The sequence below is a fragment of the Rhincodon typus genome, chromosome 26 (genome assembly GCF_021869965.1).
Source record: "Rhincodon typus isolate 14 chromosome 26, sRhiTyp1.1, whole genome shotgun sequence".
NCBI lineage: Eukaryota > Metazoa > Chordata > Chondrichthyes > Orectolobiformes > Rhincodontidae > Rhincodon > Rhincodon typus.
The window spans coordinates 41,669,917-41,695,066 of NC_063357.1; the positions used below are offsets into that span (position 1 = coordinate 41,669,917).

At 41.4% G+C, this 25,150-nt stretch overlaps 3 protein-coding genes across 3 annotated transcripts in view; 1 reads left to right on the forward strand and 2 right to left on the reverse strand.

The window, feature by feature from the left end:
* Positions 1-341: 341 nt before the first annotated feature.
* On the reverse strand, positions 342-16,269 carry derl2 (derlin 2). The gene is made up of 7 exons (XM_020516618.2): positions 16,164-16,269; positions 10,583-10,648; positions 9,599-9,672; positions 9,269-9,362; positions 7,977-8,172; positions 4,156-4,246; positions 342-2,423 (listed from the first exon to the last, which is right to left on the reverse strand). Exons 1-7 carry the CDS (start codon positions 16,254-16,256, stop codon positions 2,318-2,320), a joined length of 720 nt encoding a protein of 239 aa, XP_020372207.1. The 5' UTR covers positions 16,257-16,269; the 3' UTR covers positions 342-2,317.
* A 44-nt stretch (positions 16,270-16,313) lies between these two features.
* On the forward strand, positions 16,314-20,018 carry mis12 (MIS12 kinetochore complex component). The gene is made up of 2 exons (XM_020516619.2): positions 16,314-16,421; positions 18,885-20,018. Exon 2 carries the CDS (start codon positions 18,893-18,895, stop codon positions 19,577-19,579), a length of 687 nt encoding a protein of 228 aa, XP_020372208.1. The 5' UTR covers positions 16,314-16,421; positions 18,885-18,892; the 3' UTR covers positions 19,580-20,018.
* A 3,204-nt stretch (positions 20,019-23,222) lies between these two features.
* The window catches only part of ift22 (intraflagellar transport 22 homolog (Chlamydomonas)), a 34,539-nt gene continuing 32,611 nt past the window's right edge, over positions 23,223-25,150 (reverse strand). Inside the window, exon 5 of the mRNA XM_020516620.2 lies at positions 23,223-24,207. Within this exon, the coding sequence (XP_020372209.1) occupies positions 24,059-24,207 (149 nt within the window). The 3' untranslated portion in view covers positions 23,223-24,058. The remainder of the gene's footprint in view (positions 24,208-25,150) is intronic.

Sequence of the window (25,150 nt, forward strand, 5' to 3'; positions counted from 1 at the left end):
TTTCTTTCAAGGAGGTATCTGTTTAGAGACTGCAGTTTCTCACTTCCTCTCCCTCAGTGATATCTGTACACTGAGTAGGATCCCTCAGTCTCCAGACTCTCAGGTAGATTTCTGCAGACTGTTTCTTGTATCCTGATCATCTCCCTTGGAAACATATCTGGACGCCAACTGGCATTTTACAGTCCCGCCTCATGGAGATATCTGTCGCATGACTGCTGTATCTCAGTATCTATCCATCAGCAATATTTCTGGACATTGAACAGTTATCTCAATACCTCCACTCCCCCTCTCTGCAGAATGAGGGGTGAAACATGTACAAAAAGGAACCTCAAGGAGATAAATAATTTAACTGAAATAATTTAATTCCTGTCAAAAGATTTTGATTAAAATGACTAGAGAGGATAAAAACAAGACTTCTGTCCACTCTATCAAATGCACTGAAAGAGTTAAGAAACTAGCTGAATGTAGCTCTGTGTAGAAACAAAACTCGACAAGCTGCTGTAAACACAAATTATACTTAACAGCTTCACAATCAGCAAATCATCACAGATCATGGGAGTCAAATTTTATGATTAGAATCATCTAAAGTACTTCAGATTTGGCACAAATGTGAATTGATTAAAAGGTTTCAAACTTTGCAGTACAAGCCCATTAGTACCCAGGCACAGGCCTGTGATTTACTGGTGTACAGGTTTTCAAAACAACATAAAATATCGACATACCATTAGTTCTCCCCAGTGTCCAGACTATCCCATGAAACATCATCAACCTGAAATATTAGCCTTCTCTCTTCAGAAATTTTGCCTGACCTGCTCATTATTTTCAGCATCTTCACATTTCAGATTTCCAGCATCTGCAATGTTTTTGCTTTTGTATGAGGAAAGCAGTTTGGTAGCCTGTCAATCTCCCTGCATGATCACAGTATTGCCCTTGGTTCACAGCCCTTTGGTTTATTTGCTGTTAGTCCCACTATGCTCACAGCATTTCCTAGGTGGTGATCTTGGACCTTGGAATTAAAACTCTGCTTTGTAATCAAATGTTAGTAACTCCAGCCTGCGATCAGCTTCTCTCAGTGGGTCACCCGCTCAAGTAAGACCAATGTGGCACATTGTGAACACAAGCATTGTGTTCTACATGTTTATTTGATGGAATTAATCCAACTGGCTGTTGTAATATAGACCAGACATTCTTAGTATTTGGATTTGTAGGCAATTTGATTGAGATACCCCTCTACAATTGGGTGCTGCTAATTAATTTGTAAGAATTTAATAGAGAATTAATTTTCAGAAAACACCATCTCACCCTCCCATTACATGCAATGGATCTGAAATACTCACGATACGCCTGCCTCCTGCTACCAAATCATTTCTGACAGCAAGCAAGTTTACCTGCCCACTTCATTATTCGGGGCTGCTTACATTGGGTTGTGTTGTGTGGGACTATGAATCTCAGAGTTAACACATCACAAGCAAACACATTTTTACCTTGATCTAGCCACAGGTTTATGGTATCTAGTTGCCAGGCACCGTAACACTGAAAAAGTTCTGAAGATATTGTCAGATTATTGGTGGTTAATTATCTAAAGGTTTCTTTGTGTTTGACCAGGTTACAGTCATCTGACACCAGCCTGTAACATGGAAAGAATGTGCAATAGCAAAGGGTTGGTCTGTTTAACCAATACTGATTAGCTAGAGGCTCGACTGACATTTACTGGGCTTAGCTGTCTACATGTGTGACTGACAAAATAGATCAATGGAAAGACTGTGCAAGTTGACTGTGCTTAGGTAACATATTCTTGCATTAATCCTGCTGAGAATAGATCGGACTCCATCTGCTGGCTTTTTGCTCAGAAATTTGATCTCCGTGTTCAGTGAGGTTTGATGGGTTGAGTTCTGTTTTCATCGTAAAAAGAATTCCTACAGCGGTCAGCAATTGCTCATAAAAACGATCAGTTATATAAAAATTATGGCTACACATTCTACTAAGATGAATGTGACTTCAAAGATTGATCTTCCAAGAGACAATTAACGTGAACACTCAGATGTCCAGTTTGATGGAACAGATCTCATTGAAACGTCAGCGATTCCAGTATAACAGACAAAGCTGCAGGCACTGTCGGCCAATTGTAATTCATCCTCGAGATTTGACAGGTATCCATCGTACAGAAAGTGCTTGCTGGTTGGTGGGTCGTTGGCAGTCTGCAAGGTGGCATTTATTGAACTGAACCAGGGTGACAGGTAACAGTAGGGAGGCAAAAGAGAACAAATATATCCTTTGAAGCCCTGCAGTGTGAGTGCTGCTTACAGTTGATTTGAGTCTAGCCCCCAAGTCGCTGTCCTTCACCCCAGTTGAAACCCCCAGGCCGGTCCTCGGGCAACGGGTTGTAGTTGGGGTCTTCTTCCGGAATATCGAAAACAACTTTCCTGCCAGGGAAAACAGAGCCCATTCCTGAGATAAGTTATGGAAACAACGTGCAATAGAGTCAATAGCAATACTCGCACATCAGACTGGGTGTGAATTATCAGATCAAGATCACATTCTACACAGTAGTACACAACAGGAACAAAGCACAAAATCAGTCTTTACTCCTGGAATAAACACAGCAGTATGATACACTGTACAATAGGGCAGCACGGTGGCTCAGTGGTTAGCACTGCTGTCTCACAGCGCCAGGGACCCAGGTTCGATTCCACCCTCGGGCAACTGTCTGTGTGGAGTTTGCACATTCTCCCCGTGTCTGCGTGGGTTTCCTTTGGGTGCTCAGGTTTCCTCCCACAGTCCAAAGATGTGCAAGCTACGTGGATTGGCCATGCTAAATTGCCTGTAGTGTTCAGGAATGTGTAGCTTAGGTTGGTTATAGGGGGATGGGTCAGGGTGGGATGCTCCTAGGGTTGGTGTGGACTTGTTGGGCTGAAGGGCCTGTTTCCACACGGTAGGGATTCTATGAAAATTCAAGATGAATAAAGGTGGCCACACCAAGTGGATCAGCTCAAGATGCCAACAAGGCAACAATGGACTCTTGTCTCCGAGCTGGCAAAGCAGGTGATGGATGGCCAACGGATTTGTCATAATTTGTCATGTCGTAATCTCCAGATCTATCTCTGCATCAATGGATACGCAAAAATTGTGAAGCAGGTCAGGAGTAATAAGAAGTATCTGCTGTTAAACAGTTAGCAAGCAACACCTGCAAAACCAAACTGCAACTCTGAAAATCTAAACACCTCCCAAAACATACATCAGTCCCTCCCCACTTAAACTTTAACCTCCAGGCCCTGTTTCCCCATGCCACCTGTATGTATTTAAAAGAGGGGAGAGCTGGAGGAGGACAGAGTGATTGACTGTAAGGAGGAACAAGGAGAAACATACTGCAGTCACATACAGCCTCTTGGTTAACTCAGCTCAGGACAGCCTTCATTCTAACAGAAGATTGCAAACTAGAGCATAATTGAAAAGAAGGGCGGTGGTCAGTGACAATACTTCTCAAAGGGAGATTACAGATAGGTTAGTAACTCTAGAGGACAATGGAGAGTTTTTTTTGTGTATAAAAGGACCATTTGGACCATTTTATAATCCAACAAAATCAAGCAGTGAGTTGCAGCTTCACACAGGGAGCTGCAGTTAGTGAGGTACTCATGGAGATTCAAGGCATATCAAATCAATCAACATCACACAGATTATGGACAATTTCCCACTCAATAAGAATATGGGAGAGCAGGTTCAATTAAACAATTCACTGATATTTGATCCTTAATACCACAATTCAAGCACCATTCCATATACTTTAGGAACCCTCCAATATTTGTGGGCAGCACAGTGGCTCAGTGGTTAGCACTGCTGCTTCACAGCACTAGGGACCTGGATTCGATTCCAGCCTTGGGTGACGGTCTGTGTGGAGTTTGCACATTCTCCTCATGTCTGCATGGGTTCCCACTGTGTGTTCTGGTTTTCTCCCACAGTCCAAAGGTGGGCAGGTTAGCTGGAATGGCCAGAGAAAATGCACTGTTACAGGGACAGGGTGGGGGTGTGTGTCTAAGTAGCATGCTCTGCAGAGATGCTCAAGAGAACTTGATGGGCTGAATGGCCTGCTTACACACTGTACGGATTCTATGATTTGTCCCAAACAATGAATGATCACTTCAGTAAAAATGAACTTACAAAATGTTTGGTGTCCTGAGCAGCCGACCCCCACCAGGTTGGTTTGGAAATACGTCTTCCAAAAAATAATAGATATGGCCAACAGCGATTCCTAAAATGAAACAACAACTAGGTAAAGCTAGAAAGACAAAATAGCCACAGCATTACCTTAAATTACTATCCCATACATAATGAAGTATATTGTCACCAGGGCTTGTTTCATCCAGATTACCATCAACCTGCAATGGATTTTTCAGACTTCCTTGGATTGTAGAGTCTTACAGCCCATGAGCCTGCCCTATGAAAGCTACCCAATCAGGTGCACTCCCCTGTTCTTTATCCAGAAAGTATTTATCCAATGCACTGAATCTTCTTCTGCCTTCCCTTCAGGTTTGCAATCCAGATGAAGCAACTTGCTGCACAAAAGAATTTCTCCACATTTCCCCACTGCAATTATTTCAACTTTGTCAATGGAAATGATTTTGCCTTATTTGCTCCATCAAAACCCCTTGTTTACTCTTGGTCCATGAGGGTTTTATAAGTACTGGATGCCTTGAGAATAAGGATTCTTTGGGTACAAAGGGGTACTTGGGGCATTAGAAAGAAGGCTCAAGATTTGGCAGGACTGAGATATGGTGCCAGACTCTAGAAACAGGAGTAGGGCCATTTAGCCCCTCAAGTGTGTTCAGTTATTATCTGGGCTAATCGATGACTTAACTTCAAATTACTACCTTTACCCCATATTTCCCAAATACCATTCATTAATAAAACTAATATCAGATTTAATCATACACACAAAGTGTTTCCTAGATTAATTCCTAATAGACCTGGTTCTAGTGATTAGGCTACGAATACCTGTCCTAGACTTCCCACAAAAAGAAATAGCTTCTGTCTATCCTATTTAGCTATCAAATCATCCCTCCTGCCTTCAAAGTTCCAGGGAATACCACCCTATCTTTTATCTCATTGTAAATTAAACCTTGGAGTCCAGGTATCACTATGGTGAATCTACATCACATTTTCTTCAAGATCAATATTCCCTTCCTAAAATGTGCTGCCCAAATCAGCTCCCTCAATCCCCGAAGTGTGGTCTGACTCCTTTTGTGGACCTCAAAAGGAACTGTTCACTTAAATGAAATATAGCTTTGAGAATGCAATTTCCTTTTGGTGTTAAAAGTCTTTACGAAAAAGTAAAAATTCTCTCAAATCCTCAGGCTAATAGCACCATCAACCCTGTACAAAAGGTGTTAGAGAAGGAAAAAGCTGTATGATTAAAAAAAATGGTTTACATCCATATTAATATCATTTTTGGAATTTTTATTTCAAAATAGAAGGTGATAGGTGTTGGTTACTTTTGTGAAGAGTTTTCCTTTAAATGAAAAAGGCCAGAGAGTTATTGTGTAACAGGGCACTAAATTCAGCATTTGTCAAAAAGCAGCTGACTGCACACCTTGGTGGAGTTAATTGAAATATGTTTATGCTGTTGAGTTTATGACAGGTAGGGTAAACATTTAAGATCATTGCTTTCAGTTCAGAAGAATCTAAAATTGAGCAAGTTTTATTTTAAATTTAGTTCAAAAAACACCAAACTTGAATGCAGGTGCAAGTATAGTTTCCCTCCTAGAAGGCGTTTCCTAGAAGGGTTTAGTTCATGAAACTTCCAAATCATGAGAATTTGGTTAGAAGTCCACAGGTTATTAGAACTAAGATAAGTTAGGTTCTCTGATGTGCAAAACATTTGCGACAACATACTTGGAGAGGGCTCATCATCAATTTGTCTCCACAGCGCAAGGCAAAAATAAAATCAGTTAAGTAGAAATTTAGAGTTGAGATAGGGGTGCAATTTCTCTGGACTTGAATGTGTCTGTAATGGGCAGGAAAAAGGTTGAAATTTAGCTGTGCTGTGTTCTTAGTTAGATCTTGTTAATTGTCATTTATATTTAGACAGCTTGTATTTTTAATTATTCTTTTTTGTAATAACATTTTGTTGTACTGATAAGAAAATCTACAGCCTCCAGTGGATATGTCCTTGTGACTAACCACCAAGTTAACTAGCCAAACAGATAAAAACACATGATCCATCAATACACATACACAAAAATCTGCAAGTACTGCAGATGCCGGAAATCAGAAACAAAAACAGAAATTGCTGGAAAAAGCTCAGCAGGTCTAGCAGCATCTGTAAAGAGAAATCAAAGTTAGCATTTCAGGTCCAGTGACCCTTCTGCAGAACTGATGCTACCTAGGAAAAGGTTATTATTTATACAGAAGATGAGGTGGGGGGAGAGGCGAGAGTAAATGATAGGTGGAGATAGAGCCCAAACAGACAGAAAAACAGTTAGACAAAGGAATGATTGAAAGTTAGTCTGGGGAAATGAAAGCTGTTAATGGGTGCTATTGGTAGCTGACAATGGATTGGGTGTGGTAGCAGCCCACGTGATGACAAGACCTCATGTGTGGCGGTTGGGGTAAAGTTTTGGCCTCAAGTTTTAAAATTGTTGAAGTCAATATTAAGTCCAGGAGGCTGCAGAAAATAAGGTGCCACTCTTCCAGCTTGCGCTGAGATTTGCTGGAGCACTGCAGCAAGCCTGCAACAGAGATGTTAGCTGGGGAACACTGTCGTGTGTTGAAGTGGCAAAATATGATCTATCCAGCTAGGTTTACTTCTAGGATCTGACTTGTCCAGTATTACCATCATCTGGGATCATAACCAGCATTCCTTCTAACTACTATTTCTGCTGCATGAGGCTGTGAGATCTGTGTGTGCGGTGACTTCCAGTACAGGAAGTCAATTTTGCGGTTCATGTCGTCATACCGATTGTCGCGTGCAGAACGTCCAAGTGGCTGTACAAATTAAGTGAGAGATCAGAAGCATGATCTCAAGGGATTGCACGCCCAAGTCAGTACAAAACAGTTAAATACAAGCTAGAAAAATGCTGCTGGAGGGAAAGGTTTGCATCGTCTAATCCTGATTCCAATGTCTCAACAATCAGACTGGGCAGGGGTGACCTGTACTGGATGGATCTGCACAAGACAATAATCACTTTCCTAGCTGTGTGAATAACTAAAGAGATGATGGAAATGCAAATGAACTGATAAAACAGGAAGTAAAGTAACAGGATCTGTAATGTTTGAGACTTTTGCTTGTATGAGATTTTTATTCCTGTTATGATATTTCTATCTCATAGATCACAGAATCCCTACAGTGTGGAAACAGGCCCTTTAGCCCAACAAGTCCACATTGACCTAGCCTCCATATTCCACTCAAGCTACACATCCCTGAACACTATGGGCAATTTAGCATGGCCAATCCACCTAGCCTGCACATCTTTGGAGTGTGGGAGGAAGCCGGAGCACCTGGAGGAAACCCACGCAGACACGGGGAGAGTGTGCAAACTCCACACAGACAGTCGCCCGAGGGTGGAATCGAACCTGGGTCCCTGGCGCTGTGAGGCAGCAGTGCTAACCACTGAGCCATGGTGCTGCTAATCTGTTTCTATTCGGTCTACTAATGGTTAATGTCCAGGGATATATTATCTTCTAATAATATTAAAGGTAGCAGATGATGGTCAAAGGATTAATGGGCTACTTAAAAATCAGACATCTATTAAGCAGAGTTACAGGTTACTTTAATTTCTAAAAATGAGCAGTATACAATTCAGAATTGATTCGGATGCAGAATAGCACCGACAGTTAACCACACAAAATTTTCAGTTTCCTCCCCAAATAATACCGTGAAATGATCAAATCATATCATATTTACATTCAGACATACTGACATTCGAAAAATACCACTCTCATCCCATTCAATGTTTTTCCTTGACATGACATTGCTTCCTTACCTAGCAAATCCACTATGATTGAATTCCCAAGCAACAATGAGAAGCCCATTAGTACCCAGGGCAGGAATGGAGCCTGAAAATTAAGGAGCCCAAAGAAGTTCATCCTGACGTAAGGATTTCTCCTGCTCCATATGTAGACGAGCATAATGGTAAAGGCCTGACCCAGGAACACTAGATTGACAAACAAGCCAAAGATCTGACATAAAATTAAGGAGGAGAAAAGTCAAACATTTTCAACAGAATCATCAGATTTCTGGGCCTGTGTCAAAGAAGATAAAGATGGGGTGAATAAAAGGGATGGACTGAGAGGGACAAGAATAGGGGGGCAGGTGCACGGATGAAGATGAGGGGAAGGTCAGAGGAGGGAGAGGAGGACAGGGAGAGCTTGTCCCTCATTACTCATTTCAGTAAGGCATCACTATCTACCCGATGTACGTAACACTTACGAATAATAACGTGTTCTTTGATTGTTTGTGACTTTCCCCTGTGTTCAAGGTGCCCTATTTGGGTCAAAATGCTCAACGAAGCAACTCCATTTGAAAAGGTAACAACGGAATATTTTAAGCATTACAGCAAATGATGAAGACATATCCATTGGGCACTGCTAGGTGTGACAGTGCCGGGAGACAAGATGGAAGCTACGCAAGGAGAATCAGCTTCAGACACTGTCAACCTGATTTGCACTCTTTTATGAATGGGCGCTTCTATGATTTTAATGAGAACTATACAGACCATACAACACCCTAGAAACATATTATGGGATACACAATTTATGAACATCCAACTCACAAAAGTGATTAATGGAATCCCATATGGTGTGTATTAATAACAACTTTAAAGATCTGACATACATTTCAGAGTACTCATGAACGGCTATTTTACATTGTGTATTGTGTTTTGACTTCCATACAAGTCCACTTGCAAACGGACTCAGGGATGCAACCCATTCACAACCTGCAGATTGCCTGTACGATAGCCTAGCAATAGACTAAAAATAAAAGCACAGCAGACCAAAGACAATTACTAAGGTAAAAGAACTATGAGTTTATAGAGGTATGAAGGTCCTCAGTGTGATTCAAGTCTGTGCTGAGGTTACTGAACTTCACCAGTAGCCTGTGGGAAGCTATCGTTAGATGGGATGAGGCTATGAGTGACAGTGGAAGCCATTGAGCTCTGTGGCAAAGTATTAATGTTATTAAGTGACAGCTGTACGCTTGTTAAATATATTTAGTTAATTTACTGATCTCCTATAGTTTGATAACATATATTTTAAAGAAAAAGCTGAAGGATACAGTCATTAAAAATCCACCAAAGAGAAACATAAACACAAAGTCTGCAGTTCGACCCCTGAATGACCCTTCTTCAAGCATCCGGCAATATCGATATCTGCAGTAATGGTTAAGAAAATGCAAGATGTATCAAAGTAAAAATTTTTGCAAGCAGAAAATATTTTTGGAGGGAATAAACACTGTCTTTAAACCGGATTTCTTTATCTGTTGCAAATGCAATTTGTAAACAGACATCTTTTCTGTCATTAGCAATAATCAACCAGTTTAATTCTTATGCAAAAATCAGTTTTCTGAAATTTCTACATGTAATTTCAACAGCTGTCAAAAGGATACAGGAATATCATATTAAACAAAAAATTAAATCCCACTGTACCAAAAAACAGGAAATTTGTGATTAATCTCCAAATCTACAAGAAAAGAAAACATGGGTTAATGTTACAGTCTGGAAATCCATTTCATTTCCTTTATGTGTCATTTTAAAAAAAATCCTTGCTCCTCGACAGTACTCAGCTTAGTAACAGCACTGATACTAAAGACATCACTTAAAAGTGTATTGAGGAAGAAGGGAATTGGAATTGTGAAGGTTCCTCGGGAATGTCAACCAGCACGTTGCCAGCATCATCGTCATAATGCCAGTCAATGCCCTGGTAACATCACCCAATGAGGAATGAACACCAGAAACTGGGGAGGGGGCAGAGAAAGCCGTGACTAGCTGTCTCTAACAACTGTCAATGGAAAATGATGTGAGAAATCAAACAGACCGAGGAAATCTGAAGGGCACAATGCAGTCAGTGTGTGGGAAGTACGTTTTCAGGTTCTCAATAACTATCTCCAAGGACAGAGTTCCTGATGCTCACTCTGATATTGGGCAGTTTCTGAAAGGAGGTTGGGGAATCAGTCACCTGTGGCCAATGATGTATCTCAGCACTGCAGGCAGGCAATGATGTACACTACAGGAGGACAGGGTGAGAAATGAACAAATAACTTACTAAAGACATCATGGCAATTGATAAAAATCAACTCTCAGGTACATAGCTATTTTAAATTCCTGCTGTTCAACTTATAATTCACAAAGCCACCACAGCCTGTGCAATTCAGCATTTTCTGACATTATCAGAACAAGGGGAAACAACTGGTTGACTCAATCAACGAAATGCTGGCCTAAGAGATCTAATGTTCAGGTGACTGTTGAAGAACAGTACTGAACCTATTGTCACAGAAGGGGAAATAACTGCTGCTGTACTGGAAATATTAGGAATGGTGATTATATACTATCCATGCAGCATAATGCATTAAACTTACAAACACAACACTTACTTGATAGTGTTTAAATATAAGCTCGGGATTGAAGTACAACTGGAATGGTGTGATTATTTCTAATTGCTGAAAGAAAATAAACAGGGCATTTACTTTTCACAAAGAAATAAAAGAAGAAAATTGTACCTCATAGCACCTTTCTTACATTATCCTAAAGCAATTTACAGCAAATGACGTACTTTTGAAATGCAGTCTTAAAGTACACCCGCAATACAATGGGATAAATGATGGTACAGAGGTTACTGCAAGATACAATAGCTATAGGAGACTCCATAGTTATGATGATAGGTAATTGTTTCTGCAGCTGCTGACATGAGCGCTGCATTGTCTATTGCTCCCCTCGTACCACAATAAAGAACTGACCGGATGCAGAATATTTCGAGGGAGGATTATAGAAGCCCATCTGTGAACCAGGAATATAGGGAGAGAAAGGATCATGATCTGCCGAGGTTTGAGGAGTTCTGGAGGAAGTTAAAGAGCAGGATCTCACAGATAATCTTGGAATCAATCACAGTGCTTGATTATAGGAAAAGTAAAATAAAAGAGGTTAACACGTGGCTGGAGTAATGGTGCGGAAGGATGAACTTTAGATTCATTCATAGAATCCCTACAGTGTGGGGACAGGCCCTTCGGCCAAACAAATCCACACCGACCCACAGAACAACCCACCCAGACCCATCCCCCTATAACCCACACACCCCTCAATACTACGGGCAATTTAGCATGGCAAATCCACCTAACCTGCACATCTTTGGACTATAGGAGGAAACCGGAGCAAACCCACGCAGACACGGGGAGAATGTGCAAACTCCACACAGAATTGCCCAAGGGTGGAATCGAACTCAGGTCTCTGGTGCTGTGAGGCAACATTGCTAAGCACTGAGCCACCTTTTGCCACCCCAGCAGTATCAGTTGAGGCAGGAGTTATTTTCAAGGTAAATAAATTGTGCTTGAACAATATCCTTGATTAATTTAGTGGGGGGATGCACAAGTAGAAGATAAACAAAGTACACAGAAAATACATAATATGGTTCCAGGGATGAGGGAGCTTGGTTTTGTGGATAGATTGGAGAAACTGGGGATGTTTTCCTTGGAATTTGACAAAATGTTTGGGAGAGGTATTCAAAATCATGAAGCCAATGGAAAAGATGGAAAGAAACTGCTCTCATAGAAACATAGAAGATAGGAGCAGTTGGAAAGTAAGGAACCTATGGATTTAACATTACTGGCAACAAAAAAAATGGTGACATAACAAACAACTTTTTAAATAACTGGTTAGGATCTGGAATGTGCTGCCTTTCAATCAGGGCTTTCCAGATCTTCATCTGGAGGCAAAGGGCCTGGTGGAGGTACAAAGTGAGCACTTTCAGTCTGGCCTCATAAGAGGAAGTTGTTACCAGAACAACAGCAGAGGAGGAGGAGTGGAAAAAATTGGATAAGATTGAAACTGGTGAAGAAGAGGAACATAAAAGAAAGCCAGTTCTCAAAGCAGGAAAATCCTCAGGTTTTGATGTAATGCATCCTGGATTGCCAAAAGACACAAGGATGGAAATCGTAGAGTAGCTGGACCCAAGCACCCAAGCATCCTTCGAAATGGGACTGATGCCAGAGGACAGAAGGGTGATGGATAGAGCAGGAACAGTCCGTGAAGCACTTTGTGAGGAAGAGACACTTAAGAGGGATTTTTATGGCCAGATTGTGAAGAACAGAAAGAAGGTGAAAAATTGTGAATCTCTTGTAAAGTTGAGATTTGATGGCCCAATGTGCATTGATATCTGGGGACGGGCTGAGATGCTGAGAAATCTGTGGTATTTTTCATTATCACACTTTCTATTTGATGGACACCTTGGGTGTTTAATCACAGATTGTTATTCATATGTATAACTAATTCATTGTTTAACTGCTCACCATATTTAGTTCTGGATTACAAGTTGTACGTGCATTGTAGATTGCATTACTGCATTAACATTGTAAAATTTATTGTTCTTTGTTTAAATCGACAAAATGTTGTGTCTTCATTCTCCTAGTAAAACTCTTGCATCTTACCTTTTTTCTACTATAAAAATAAACGCTACTTGTTCCTAACAATATTATATCATAATTTAGTGATCTTGTCTGGGATCATACACAAAACTGATGGTCCATTCTGGGACCATGGCTTTTACATAATGAAAGGACTTAGTTGTAAATCTCTCCTGCCTTTCACACGGTCACAGAGTTTCCAGTTTCTTCTTCCTGCTTCCTTTCCCTTTCAATGGCTCAAAAGCTATTGCATTTCTATCCTTCTTCAGTTCTGATTAAAGGTCATCAACCTCAAATGTTAACGCTGTTTCTCTCTTCACTGACATTGCCTGGCCTGCTGTGAATTCAAGCATTGATTGATTTTATTTCACATTTCTACCATTCTACTTTTGTACAAAAAACAAGGATGTCTTGTTAAATCTTCAAAACACATTGGCTGGATCTCAGCTCAAGGAATGTGTTGAATTCTGGACATGGTTAAAGTAGGATATTGGATCCTTGGAGAAAGACGAGAGTTATGCTAGAGATGATGGTCTTCAGTTTCCTGGGAAGACTAGGGTAACTCAGGTAAGTTTACATCTGAGAGGAGCAAGAGAAGAGTTGATACTTGTATTCAAAATCATGAGTGGCTTTGAAATGTCAATGACAAAAACCATTAACCTGGTTTGGTGGTGTTGGTTGAGGGATGAACTGCAGTCAGGCGCTGTAAAACATTCTTTAAATGGAGGAATGGGATCTTTCACGTGCACTTGAGAAAGTACGTGGTCATTCAGTTTAAAGGTTCACGCTAAAGATGACACCTTGGAGAGTGAAGCACTACCTCAGTCATGGAGTAAGCCTATGGGTTTAAGCCTCTGAAGAATAGCTTGAATCCACGAGCACCTAATAACGGGGGTCATGGTGACTTAGTGGTTAGCACTGCTGCCTCACAACACAAGGGACCCATGTTCAATTCCAGCCTCAGGCAACTGTCTGTGTGGAGTTTGCACATTCTCCCTGTGTCTATGTGGGTTTCCTCCCACAGTCCAAAGATGTGCAGGTTAGGTGGACTGGCTGTGCTAAAATGTCCAAGGATGTGTAGGTTAGGTGGATTAGCCATGGGAAATGCAGGGTTACAGGGGAGGGGGTTAGGTCTGGGGGGGGATGCTCTTCAGAGAGTCAGTGTGAACTTGTTGGAGCAAATGGCCACACTGTAGGGACTCTATCAATAATGATATTATTAAACATGACCAGTAATGGCAAGCTAGCAAAAATACATTTAAAATTCAATGATAAACACAAGTATATGCAAATCTCTCTAAATTCAAATGTGCAGTTGTGTTCTGTAGATTTTTCAACACACCCAAGTTATATTGTGAAACAGCCTAGATTGAGTTCAGTAAAAGACATAATATGTGTGCATACTTAGAGTTTGCTCCAGATGGTTCATTTTAAGTGCTCCAGTGAATCATCTGAACATTTGTAAAACATGGGTCGTTACCAGGAATATTAAACAGGGGTGAGACTAGCTATACTGGGTGACACACGCAATCCTCAACAGTCATGAATGTCAGCTTAGCTCCCTAATTATAGTGTGACATTCACAATGACAGACTCATTTTCAATTACTGTACTACACTGCGTTTCAACTACACAGGTGCTGATACAATGTTGTAAGACAGTTATTCTGTTTCTTTCTCATCAACCATGAACCTGTATTAAACTATGCTGGAAAATTGGTAAGAAGGGAAGATCAGACGAGGAAAAAAAAGTGCAGAACAACGTGTATTCACAGAATCCCTACAGTGTGGAAACAGTCCACTCACCCCAAGTCCACACCCACTCTCTGAACAGCATCCCACCCAGACTCAGCCCCCTATGCTATCCCTGCAGCTCCCAAAGCTAATCCATCTAACCTACACATCCCCAGACACAATGGGCAATTTATCATGGCCAATCCACTTAACCTGCACATCTTTGGACAATGGGAAGAAACCAGATCACCCAGAGGAAACTCACACAGACATGGGGAGAATGTGCAAACTCCAGATAGAGAGTCACCCAAGGGCAGAATCGAACCTGGCGGTACGAGGCAGCAGTGCTAACCACTGAACCACCGTGCCGCCCAAGGGCATTAACATGGGGTTACTGTAATACTGACTGCTCTATGAGTAGTGGCTGCAGAATTTGAAAACAGAGAATCTAGAAAGATACAGGGAAGAGAAATTGGAATGAATAGCTCTTCTTGAGCTCCTATCTAAACTTACAATTCCAAAATGCTTTGGGCTCAAACATAATACGGAAATGCTGAATTTTTGTGAAAGCTGCCATAATCAAAGGTTACAACTATTACAACATGGTGTGTAATCCAATTTATTTTTAATGTGGAAGTATTTTCATTGGTCACATATTGGGACTGTCCTGTGAGTATCTTTTAAACTTTGATCAGATCACCCTTTAACCTTCTAAGTTGTAGGAAAAAAAAACAGGCCTAATTTGTATAATCTCTCCTCATAACTCAACCCTTGAAGTACAGTCATACTTGTAAACCATTGCTGTACTCCCTCCAAGGCCAATATATCTTTCCTAAGGTGTGGTGCTAAGGATTTGTCATTCTTTAGTTCCATTAATTTCCTCGATGTTTTACCAATGTAATTTTATCTGGTCAGAGAGTATTAAAGTCTACAGTGTGGAAACACACCCTTCGGTCCAAACAGTCCATGCTGACCATAATCACAAACTAAACTAGTCTCACCTGCCTGTGCTTGGCCAATATCCCTCCAAACATTTCTTATTCATGTACTTATCCAAATGTCTTTTAAATGTTCTAACTGTACCCACATTCACACTACCTCTAGAAGTTCATTACACAGACAAACCAGGCTGTGTGAAAAAAATTACAGTCCCTGTCTCCTGTCCACTATTAATTTCCTCGAGTTGAGGTAAGCTATCCCCCTTTTCTACAGTAAACTCCAGATTGGTGTACATGCAATTCCCTACCCTGTAACAATTTCAGAAAATCTGTTCTGAACCCTCTCTAAAATCTTCACTTCCTTCTTAAATAGTGTTGTCCAGCATTGGTGTCATACTCCAGAAGGAGCCAAACTGGGGTCTTAAATCATGTTCAACACAACTTTCTCAGTAGCTGAAAATTTAAAATGCAATATGTTTAATTACTTTTGTTTAAAAAAAAACTTATTCTGCCACCTTCAAACATTGGTGGCTAAGCACTCCCAGGGTCTCTCTATTCTTGCAGCCCATTTAAACCCATTTAACTGGTATTGTATCTTTACTACAAGGTGTCACATGGCTGATTTCTTTTGCATAATATTTCATCCCACAGTGCTGATCAGACACCTTCTCCTCAGGATGAGGAGAACGGACACCTTTACGCGGGGTGGGGGTCAGGTATCTTCTCCCGGTGTGGGAGATCAGACACCTTCTCCCCAGAAGGGGGAATTCCCACAGCACGTCCCGGGGATGGGGAAGAGACGGATACCTCCCCCCCAATGGTCCAATTCGCCACGGCTGCCCCTTCTTCTTTTGTCCGGTCGCCCCCAGGCCGAGGTGAAGCACCTACCACAGCAGCAGTGGTGAGCACACAGGCGGTGGTATAAGCCCGCGTTACCAGGGGGATCTGCAGGTACTCCTGCTGCAGACTCTGATACGCCATCTTCAGCGCGGCCACGGGGAAATTTCCGGTCCTTGCGTCACTTCCGGAGCTGACCCCACCCAGGGGTCAGTGCATGCGCAGTGAGGGAGGTGTTTGTTCGGCGGGTAAGCTCGAGACGGAGAAACAACAACAACCATTCAGAGAAAAAAAAATTCACTAGAACAGGTAAAATAAATAAAAACGGAGAGAGGGAGCGCTAAAGGGGTAAGGGTATGAGGGGAGGCAGAGTGAGCGAGGACAGGGAAGTTGGGGGAGAGAGAGGATGAGAAGAATGAGGGGAGGGTGGTGGGAATGAGATGAGAGGGGAAATGAGGGTAGTGAGACAGAAACAAAAGATAGCAGGAGTACGCCTATTGGCCGTTTGAGCTTGGCTATGCCTTTCAATATGATCCTGGCTGATTATCCAACTCAGTACCTTGTTTTATTCCCCCTACCCTTTGATCCCTTTTGCCCAAATTCCATGAAAACATTCAATGTTTTGACCTCAGCTTGTTTTGTGTGGAAGGGAACTCCACAGACTGTCCAGCTGCTGGGTAAAGTAATTTCTTATCATCTTTCCTCTACATCGGGGAAACCAAGCGGAGACTCGGGGACCGCTTTGCAGAACACCTACGCTCGGTTCGCAATAAACAACTGCACCTCCCAGTCGCGAACCATTTCAACTCCCCCTCCCATTCCTCAGACGACATGTCCATCCTGGGCCTCCTGCAGTGCCACAACGATGCCACCCGAAGGTTGCAGGAACAGCAACTCATATTCCGCTTGGGAACCCTGCAGCCCAATGGTATCAATGTGGATTTCACAAGTTTCAAAATCTCCCCTCCCCCTACCACATCCCAAAACCAGTCCAGCTCGTCCCTGCCTCCCTAACCTGTTCTTCCTCCCACCTATCCCCTCCTCCCACCTCAAGCCGCACCTCCATCTCCTACCGACCAACCTCATCCCGCCCCCTTGACCTGTCCGTCCTCCCTGGACTGACCTATCCCCTTCCTAACTCCCTACCTACACTCACCTTTCCTGGCCCCATCCCCGCCTCTTCGACCTGTTTGTTTCCTCTCCACCTATCCTCTCCTCTATCCCTCTTCTATCCGCCTCCCACTCTCTCCCTATTTATTTCAAAACCCCCTTCCCCTCCCCCTTTTCTGATGAAGGGTCTAGGCCCGAAACGTCAGCCTCTCTGCTCCTATGATGCTGCTTGGCCTGCTGTGTTCATCCAGCCCTGCATCATCTTATCATCTTAGTTCAGTCCTAAACAGCCTTCCCCGTATTCTTAAATTGTGACCCCTGAATCTGGACTCCCCAGTCATTGTGAACATCCTTCCTACATTTACCCTGTCAGAATTTTATCAGCTTCTATGAAATCCCCCTCATTCTCCTGTGGAATTCACAGGAAGTAGTTGATGCCAAAATATTGAATGTATTCAAGAGGCGACTAGATATAGCACTTGGGACGAATGGGAGCAACGGTTCATAGATCATAGAATCCCTACAGTGTGGAAACAGGCCTTTCAGCCCAACAAGCCCACACTGACCCTCGGAGCATACCACCCATACCGATCCCCTGATAACCCACCTAATCTACACATCCCTGAACACTATGAGCAATTTAGCATAGTCAATCCACTTAGCCTGCACATCTTTGGACTATGGGAGGAAACTGGAGCACCCGGAGGAAACCCACGCAGACACAGTTATGGGAAGAAAGCAGGATTAGGCTATTGAGACAGTAAGAACTGCTGATGCTGGAGTCAGAGATAACATGTTGTAGAGCTGGAGGAACACAGCAGGCCAGGCAGCATCAGAGGAGGAGGAAAGTTGACGTTTCGGGTCGGGACCCTGCTTCAGAAATGGTCCTGACCTGAAATGTCAACTTTCCTGCTCATTAGGCTATTGAGTTGGACAATCAGCCATGATTGTGAAGAAAGGCAGAGCAGGCTTAAAGGGTGACTGGCCTCCTCCTCCTATCTTCTGTGTTTCTATACGTCACTGAACATAGTCCTAACTGATCCAGTCTTTCTTCATATGTCAGTTCTGCCTATTCCCTCCATAGCCCTAAATTTCTTACTCAGTTAAGGATATCAAAATTAAACACAATACTCCAGGTGTGGTATCTCCAATACCCTTTACAATTGCCTTCTGTTGGATAACCTCACATTTATCCACATCATACATAATCTGCCATGCATTTGCCTGCTTGCTCAACTTGTCGAAATTACAGTGAAGCATCTCTGCATTCTCCTTACAGTTCATCTTCCCACCCAGCTTTGTGTTGCCTCCAAACTTTAAGATATTACATTTCACTTCCTTATCTAAGTCATTATTATTGTGTATAGTTAGGGTCCAAGCACCCAACCCTGCGGTACCTCATTAGTCACTGGCCGCCAGATTTTACACACCTCTAGAGCAGGTGGGACTTGAGTCAGGGCCTCCTGGTTGAGAGTTAGAGATACTAGCACTACACTACCGTTATCTTCAAAAATAAATACAGCAAAATATTTTCTACTACTTGGATTAATAGACACTTTGAGAAATACTGTGTGAGCTTTCCTTCTTTGGTCACATTTATTTAGTTATTCACTTTTCTTTATTTGTTTTAACATTGTTTTCCCCCATTCACTGTCTGTCTAGGTTTTAAAATGGCAGACAGGTTGATGACATATGAGACCCAATTTTTTGGGTTCTCTCCCCAAACCTGTGTTCTGAGAGTGTCCAGTGGAATCCAGGATTCTCTCCTTGATGTCATGCTGGTTGTAGAACGAGTCATTTTCAAGAAACTGAAGGAAATGTCAGATAGCAGTGTGACTCCATCTCAGATCCGTGCCTGTACGGAGAGCTTCCTTCAAATAATGAAAGAACGATTTGATGTGATCTTTGAGAGGGTTGAGCAAGGGATTCTGCAACACATTTTCTACATTCCTGAAAATATTCTGCTTCATGAAGATCACGTCCAGGAAAAGTACCCATACACTGAGGAACAGTTCAAGGACTTACAGTCAGAAATAGCTGAGCTCGAACACTGCTACAGATGTGAAATTATGGCCAAACATGCTCTTCTTACTGAATTGGAAGACCAAAAGCTGATTGAGCTGAAACTTGAGCAGAGAATTCACTGGTTCAGCAATCTGGATAGCAGTTGGAGGAGTAATGCAGTCAGCAATGTTCGTGAGAGCCTGGCCTTTGTTAGGGAATTGACTTGCAAGGTCCCAGCTATACTTCGGAAAATCCAACAGAAATACAAGGACGAGCAAAATCAATCAACAGCACCCAGTGAGAGTGAACAGGAAGAAGGAAAGGAAATGAGAAGGAAGCGGCTTAAACTATAAAGGTATTAGGACTGGTTGGTGCAATGAGTTTGCACAGTACTCCCTATACCCACCTCAATTTGAGGACACTAAGATTTCTGGCTGGAAAATTAAGTTGAGAACTCTTCACATTCCTATGTAAAGCAACCAATGGTCAAAAAATTATTAGAATTTGACATTTTATTGGTCCTGTAGGAAGACCAGAAGGACAGCCTTCCATTTCAAATTGGGCAGCCATATTTATGGGCGATTTATATTACAGGGAGGTGATGAGATACATTTGGATCAGTACTAGGAATAATATCCTGTATCTACTCTGTATGGTAAGCTGCTCTGGGCATGTGACAGACTCGGAGGGTATTAGCAAGTGTGTGAATGGCAGAAAATTTCCAAAACCTGTATGGACATCTTTCCCGTCAGCTGAACATTTACATAAATAAAGATAGATACAGTGACTTGGCCTATGTCTCATTCAGATTTCTTTGTATTTACAGTCTGTTTATTATGTTTATTTTTGTGCATCACTGTGCCAGGCTTTCTGGAGATTGCAATTCCATTGTTTTAAATCTTGTTTTTAAATATGATTTTGCTTTGATCTTTTATGAGACTGTAATTGTGATTTAAAACATTATTAATGCTGATTTTCTCTGCTACAATCCTTCAACTGATTCACTTCAGGTTGTCAGCTGCTTAGTGTCTGATTACTAAGTTTAAAATTGACCCGATTCAAGGCAGACATTGGCTGACACTAGCTGGGCAAACCTGAAAGCATGCCATGGCTGGGGAGGTGGGCCTTCTGGCCCAGAGATGGGACACTACCACTGCAGGTGAGACAGGCAGTTGTTGGGCTGGTCTACAAAGGAAGGCAGAAGCTGGAAGGATGTACATAATGACACTTAGTTCTCTGTTTCTCCATCACAATGATGCAGATCATTGTATTATAATATTTATGTTTACTGTGGGAAAAGGACAAGGAATATTCTGGAGTAAAAATAATTAACTAGGGTAAAGCCAACTCCAATGGGGTGAGAATGGATCTGACCCTGAGAAATTCAAATCGATTAGCAGTATAGCTATAGTTGAACAATGGGCTGCCTTTAAAGAAGGGAGAAATCAATTTTGGTAGACAAGGTGAGGAGGAACTGTTGGAGTTTCTTTCAACTGTTCACACTTTGTATTTTTGAGAAAAAGTTATGTGTGGATTTGAATTTGAATAATCAGTAGTGAGCTTCATGGGAAATGAAAGTTGATTGCTTATTAGGGCAGCACGGTGGCACAGTAGTTAGCACTGCTGCCTCACGGCGCAAGGGACCCAGGTTCAGTTCCAGCCTTGTGCGACTGTCTGTGTGGAGTTTGCACATTCTCCCCGCGTCTGTGTGGGTTTCCTCCCACAGTCCAAAGATGTGCAGGTTAGGTGGATTGGCTATGCTAAATTGCCCATAGTGTTCAGGGAGGTGTAGATTGGGTGGGTTAGGGGGGGACGGGTCTGGGTGGGATGCTGTGAGGTTCGGTGGGGATTTGTTGGGCCAAAGGGCCTGTTTCCACACTGTAGGGATTCTATGATTTAACCACTCACCCCAAAGTCCAATACTACACTATCCATTTACACAATCACACTGAGGACAGTTGAACAGAAATTGCACTTTTCCAAGTTGTAACCAAGTGGAGCAGTTCACCATTCTCATCTTGTTCAGGAAAATGCATTTGTAATTGTACCTAATTACTCCTAAAGTAAAGTTTGGGCGAATTAACAACTGAAGTCTTATGCTAGAATCATTCTCCTGATTCACACAAAAAACTGGACTTTCTACAGGTCACAAAGTTAACAGTTTGTCTAGTTATCTGGAATTCAGTTTACAGCTTTGAATGACCTGAAAAGGAACAGACTTGGAGACATTATGTTACAAATTCCAGTTCTTAAGGTATAGATGCTGTTGCACTTTTGTTTTGTCTCTTTCTACAGCAGGCTTTCTAAAAAGGCTGAGAAGTTATTAGAGATGATGCAGAAAAGATTCAAATAAGTGCTTTGTGATGAACTTCAGTTATATAGGAAGATTGAACAAGTTGGGACTGATCTTGTTGGAGCACACAAGAAAAGACTGGAGATTTTTCAAAAATTGAGGGGGGTGGACAGAGAAACTATTCCCAATAGAGGAAGGATTCAGAACAAGAAGGCACAGACTTAAGGTAATCAACAAAAGCAGCAATGGAGACAGGAACATTTTTCTGCACTGAGTGGTTAGCATTTAGAATGCATTGCCTAAGGCTGTGATAGAGGAAGGGTCAACCATGGTATTTAAAAAGTTTTTGGATAATTATTTGAAAGAGGAAATTTTGCAGTGCTACAGGGAATGGCTCCAGGTGAATTGTCCCTGAGATAGACTCGACAGACCGATTAGCCTCCTCCCCTTCTAGTAACCATTCTATGGTTTGAAGTGGAAGTCTTGTTGATGGTATGGGTAAATGTGATGATACTAATGGCTTTAAGAGGTGCATTGTGTCTTAGTTTTTCTTTTTGAAGAAATGTTTAAGACAGAGGTATGAGCTTCTATTTGAATCCAATAGATTAAACAGCTTGTGAGACTTTGGGTGATTTTTTTGTTGGAACTATAGAAGCAGCTTGAATGAGTGGGGTCAAGCTCCCACAGAACTAGAATTTTTTTTCAGTAGCAGTTGTTGCTGGGGTCTTGAAGCAGGGTTTGGGAGCTGCAGTATATTTCTCCCAGCTACACTGAGTTTTCTGTGGATGTTTTTGCTATAGGGCTGCTAGAATTGCATGAGAGACAATCTATTTTATTGAATTTTCCTTTGCCAAACGTTTGTTTATAAATATTACTACGTTACCACAAAGTTAGTATATTTTAAGCATTGCCAAACGTTTGTTTATAAATATTACTATGTTACCACAAAGTTAGTATATTTTAAGCATTTTTGTAGAGTCACAATTAAGCCAATCCTCTTATTTTGTATGAGTAAAGTGTTTCGATTCAAACCTGGTACTTTGACCAATCAAATTGCATCCAGAACACACTGCCTTACACTTGCCTATAAAATAAAAAGTTAGGGTCTAGACTCTTAACATATTTTGAGGGAGTTTGATCTGGTCCATAACATAAGTGGTTGAAAGCTCACTTTCAGCCAAATATCCTGAAATTGCAAACATTCTGACTCAGCCTCCGTCAGTAGCCAGGAAGGAGGTTGGGCTTGGGCAGAAGGGCTTCAAGTCATCCCAGTATTTAGTCGGAGAAAATGTCTGTTCATCCAAATTGGAAACAGAGATCAATTGGAAAAGGATGTCATCAGCGTATATATTCCACACAATGTGGTTTTGGATAAAGTATAAATGCTTCAAGGATTTCAGAGTGGGAGTTGGAAGCAATTACTTTGCAAGCTATGTATGACTGTGTAGATAAGAATGTAGCCAGGCAAGAATATTTTCACCCATTATCATAGAAACTAATCGTTCCATGAGAAAATCTAGCACCATCTTTCTGAACAACTGACTAAAATGTGATGCCAATAGGATTCAAAAAGGATCTACAGATCTGATCAGAACTCACCAGGTGCCCAGGGGAGTGAAAGTCAAATAATTCTACAAAGTTTAAAAGGCTGAATACTAGCCATCTTCTTCCTTGGTGTTGAACAAAACCAGAAATGCCACAAGTGTGAAAGTAGGCATTTATTTATAACAATCAAAAATTTAATTCATTCAACCTCCTTCAGTTGCCACTGCTAGGTATGAGATACCAGTGGCAAATACATGGAATAAATAAATAACATTTAACAGCCTGTTTTATTATTTCACTAACTAATTAAGAAACCAGACTCATGCTAAAATCTTCATGTTTATTACACAGGAGAAGTCAGACAACCTTTTCAAAACATATTTTTAAAACATCAATTAAGGTGTCGGGAAAATTGGACTTTTGATTGCTTATCCAGAGTTATACACAAAGATAATGTTTAATTTCAGTATCTGAATGTGCCTGACATTAATTGCTAATAAAATCACATTTCAAAGTAAATATTGCAAATACTTGAGAGCCAGACAGATATTGCTTTCATAGGAATCATCTGCAATATGACCACTAGAATCAAAGATGGCATGCTGCCACTGACCAGTTTATTCTGTAAAAAGTACGACACTGCTCACTCAATGTATTGTTTAACAACTAACCAACTTGTAGAAACACTAACCTGAGTAAATGCAATATCATTGTATAGAATCAATATTGTGGATAATGTGCAAATCTACACAAATTGCCAATTTGCTGCTAACTGGTTTCACCAAAAATATTTTCTAATTTGTGTATACTTTTTGAAGCACTTTTCTGTCTTTTAAGATTGGTGTGTATGCAGACAGGTTGGATACTGATCTGATGAAAAGTCCACCTATGTTGGGAAGCAGAATTCAAATTATTTTGAATGTGATTAAAGCAAACACAAAGAATTGGCAATCCTTTAAGCTTTACAGACAGTGAAAACGTCGCAATGGTGTTCTCAGGTGATGATTGACATCTCTTCTTTGTCTCTGCTCTCGGACAGAGAGCTCACGACTGCCCCCAAGAACTGCCGAAAAGCGGTGCGCACTTGTTCTGGATCATCCTCTAGGTTTGAATGGATCAAAGTCAATTTGTTCAGGTGCTGGGCTATCAAGAAATGCAATATCATTAGGAATGGAAACAAACTCCCTGTATTTGGTTACCTTTTCATGCTGCCCCGCTCACCACAGACCATTAATATTCTGAGGAACAGCCACCAATGGTGGAACAAATAAATCTAGGATGTTCAAGGTTGGAGTTAGAGGGGTGAAGATATCTCACAGGATTGTGGGGCAGGAGAAAATTGTAATGGTAGGGAGGCGGTGAAGACATGGAGAGATTTGAAAATCAGGATTGGCAGTTTTAAAATTGGGGAGATATTACAGAAGGACCAAGTGTGGAAACTACAGAGGCACTGGCAATTTTTCTCCTTAAATGGAGGTGTGGTGCAAGAGGAATGGAAAATTGCTACATCCTTGTTCAAAATAAAAAGGTATAAAACTAAGCCCAGCAACTGCAGGCTAGTCAGTTTAATCTGTGGCATGGACACTTTTAGTAAAAATAATTCAAAAATCAGTTAATGCAGAAAAGTTCAGCACAGATTTGTTACAGGCAAATTGCAACTAATTTAGAATATTTTAATAAGCTTACAGTTTTGATCAGAATGTTGCAGTTGCAGTACTATACAGTGACTTCCAAAAGATGTTTGATAAAATGTCACATCATAGGCTTGCCAACAAAGTTGAAGCTCATTGAATAAAGGGATAGTGGCAACATGAATACAAAATTAGCTGCATGAGAGGAGACAGATTTTTTCAGACTAAGGGAAAGTTTACAGTGGAGTTCATTCCCATGGGTCAGTACAAAGCCACTGCTTCTCTTGATCTGTATTGATTACTTAGATTTGGGTGTACAGGGCACAATTTCAGAATTTTCAGATAATATAAAACTTGGAAGTATTGTGAATTATGAGGATAGTGCAGAATTTTAAAAGACCCTAGATTGGGTCAAATGCGCAAATATATGGCAGATGGTAATGCAGAGATCTAGT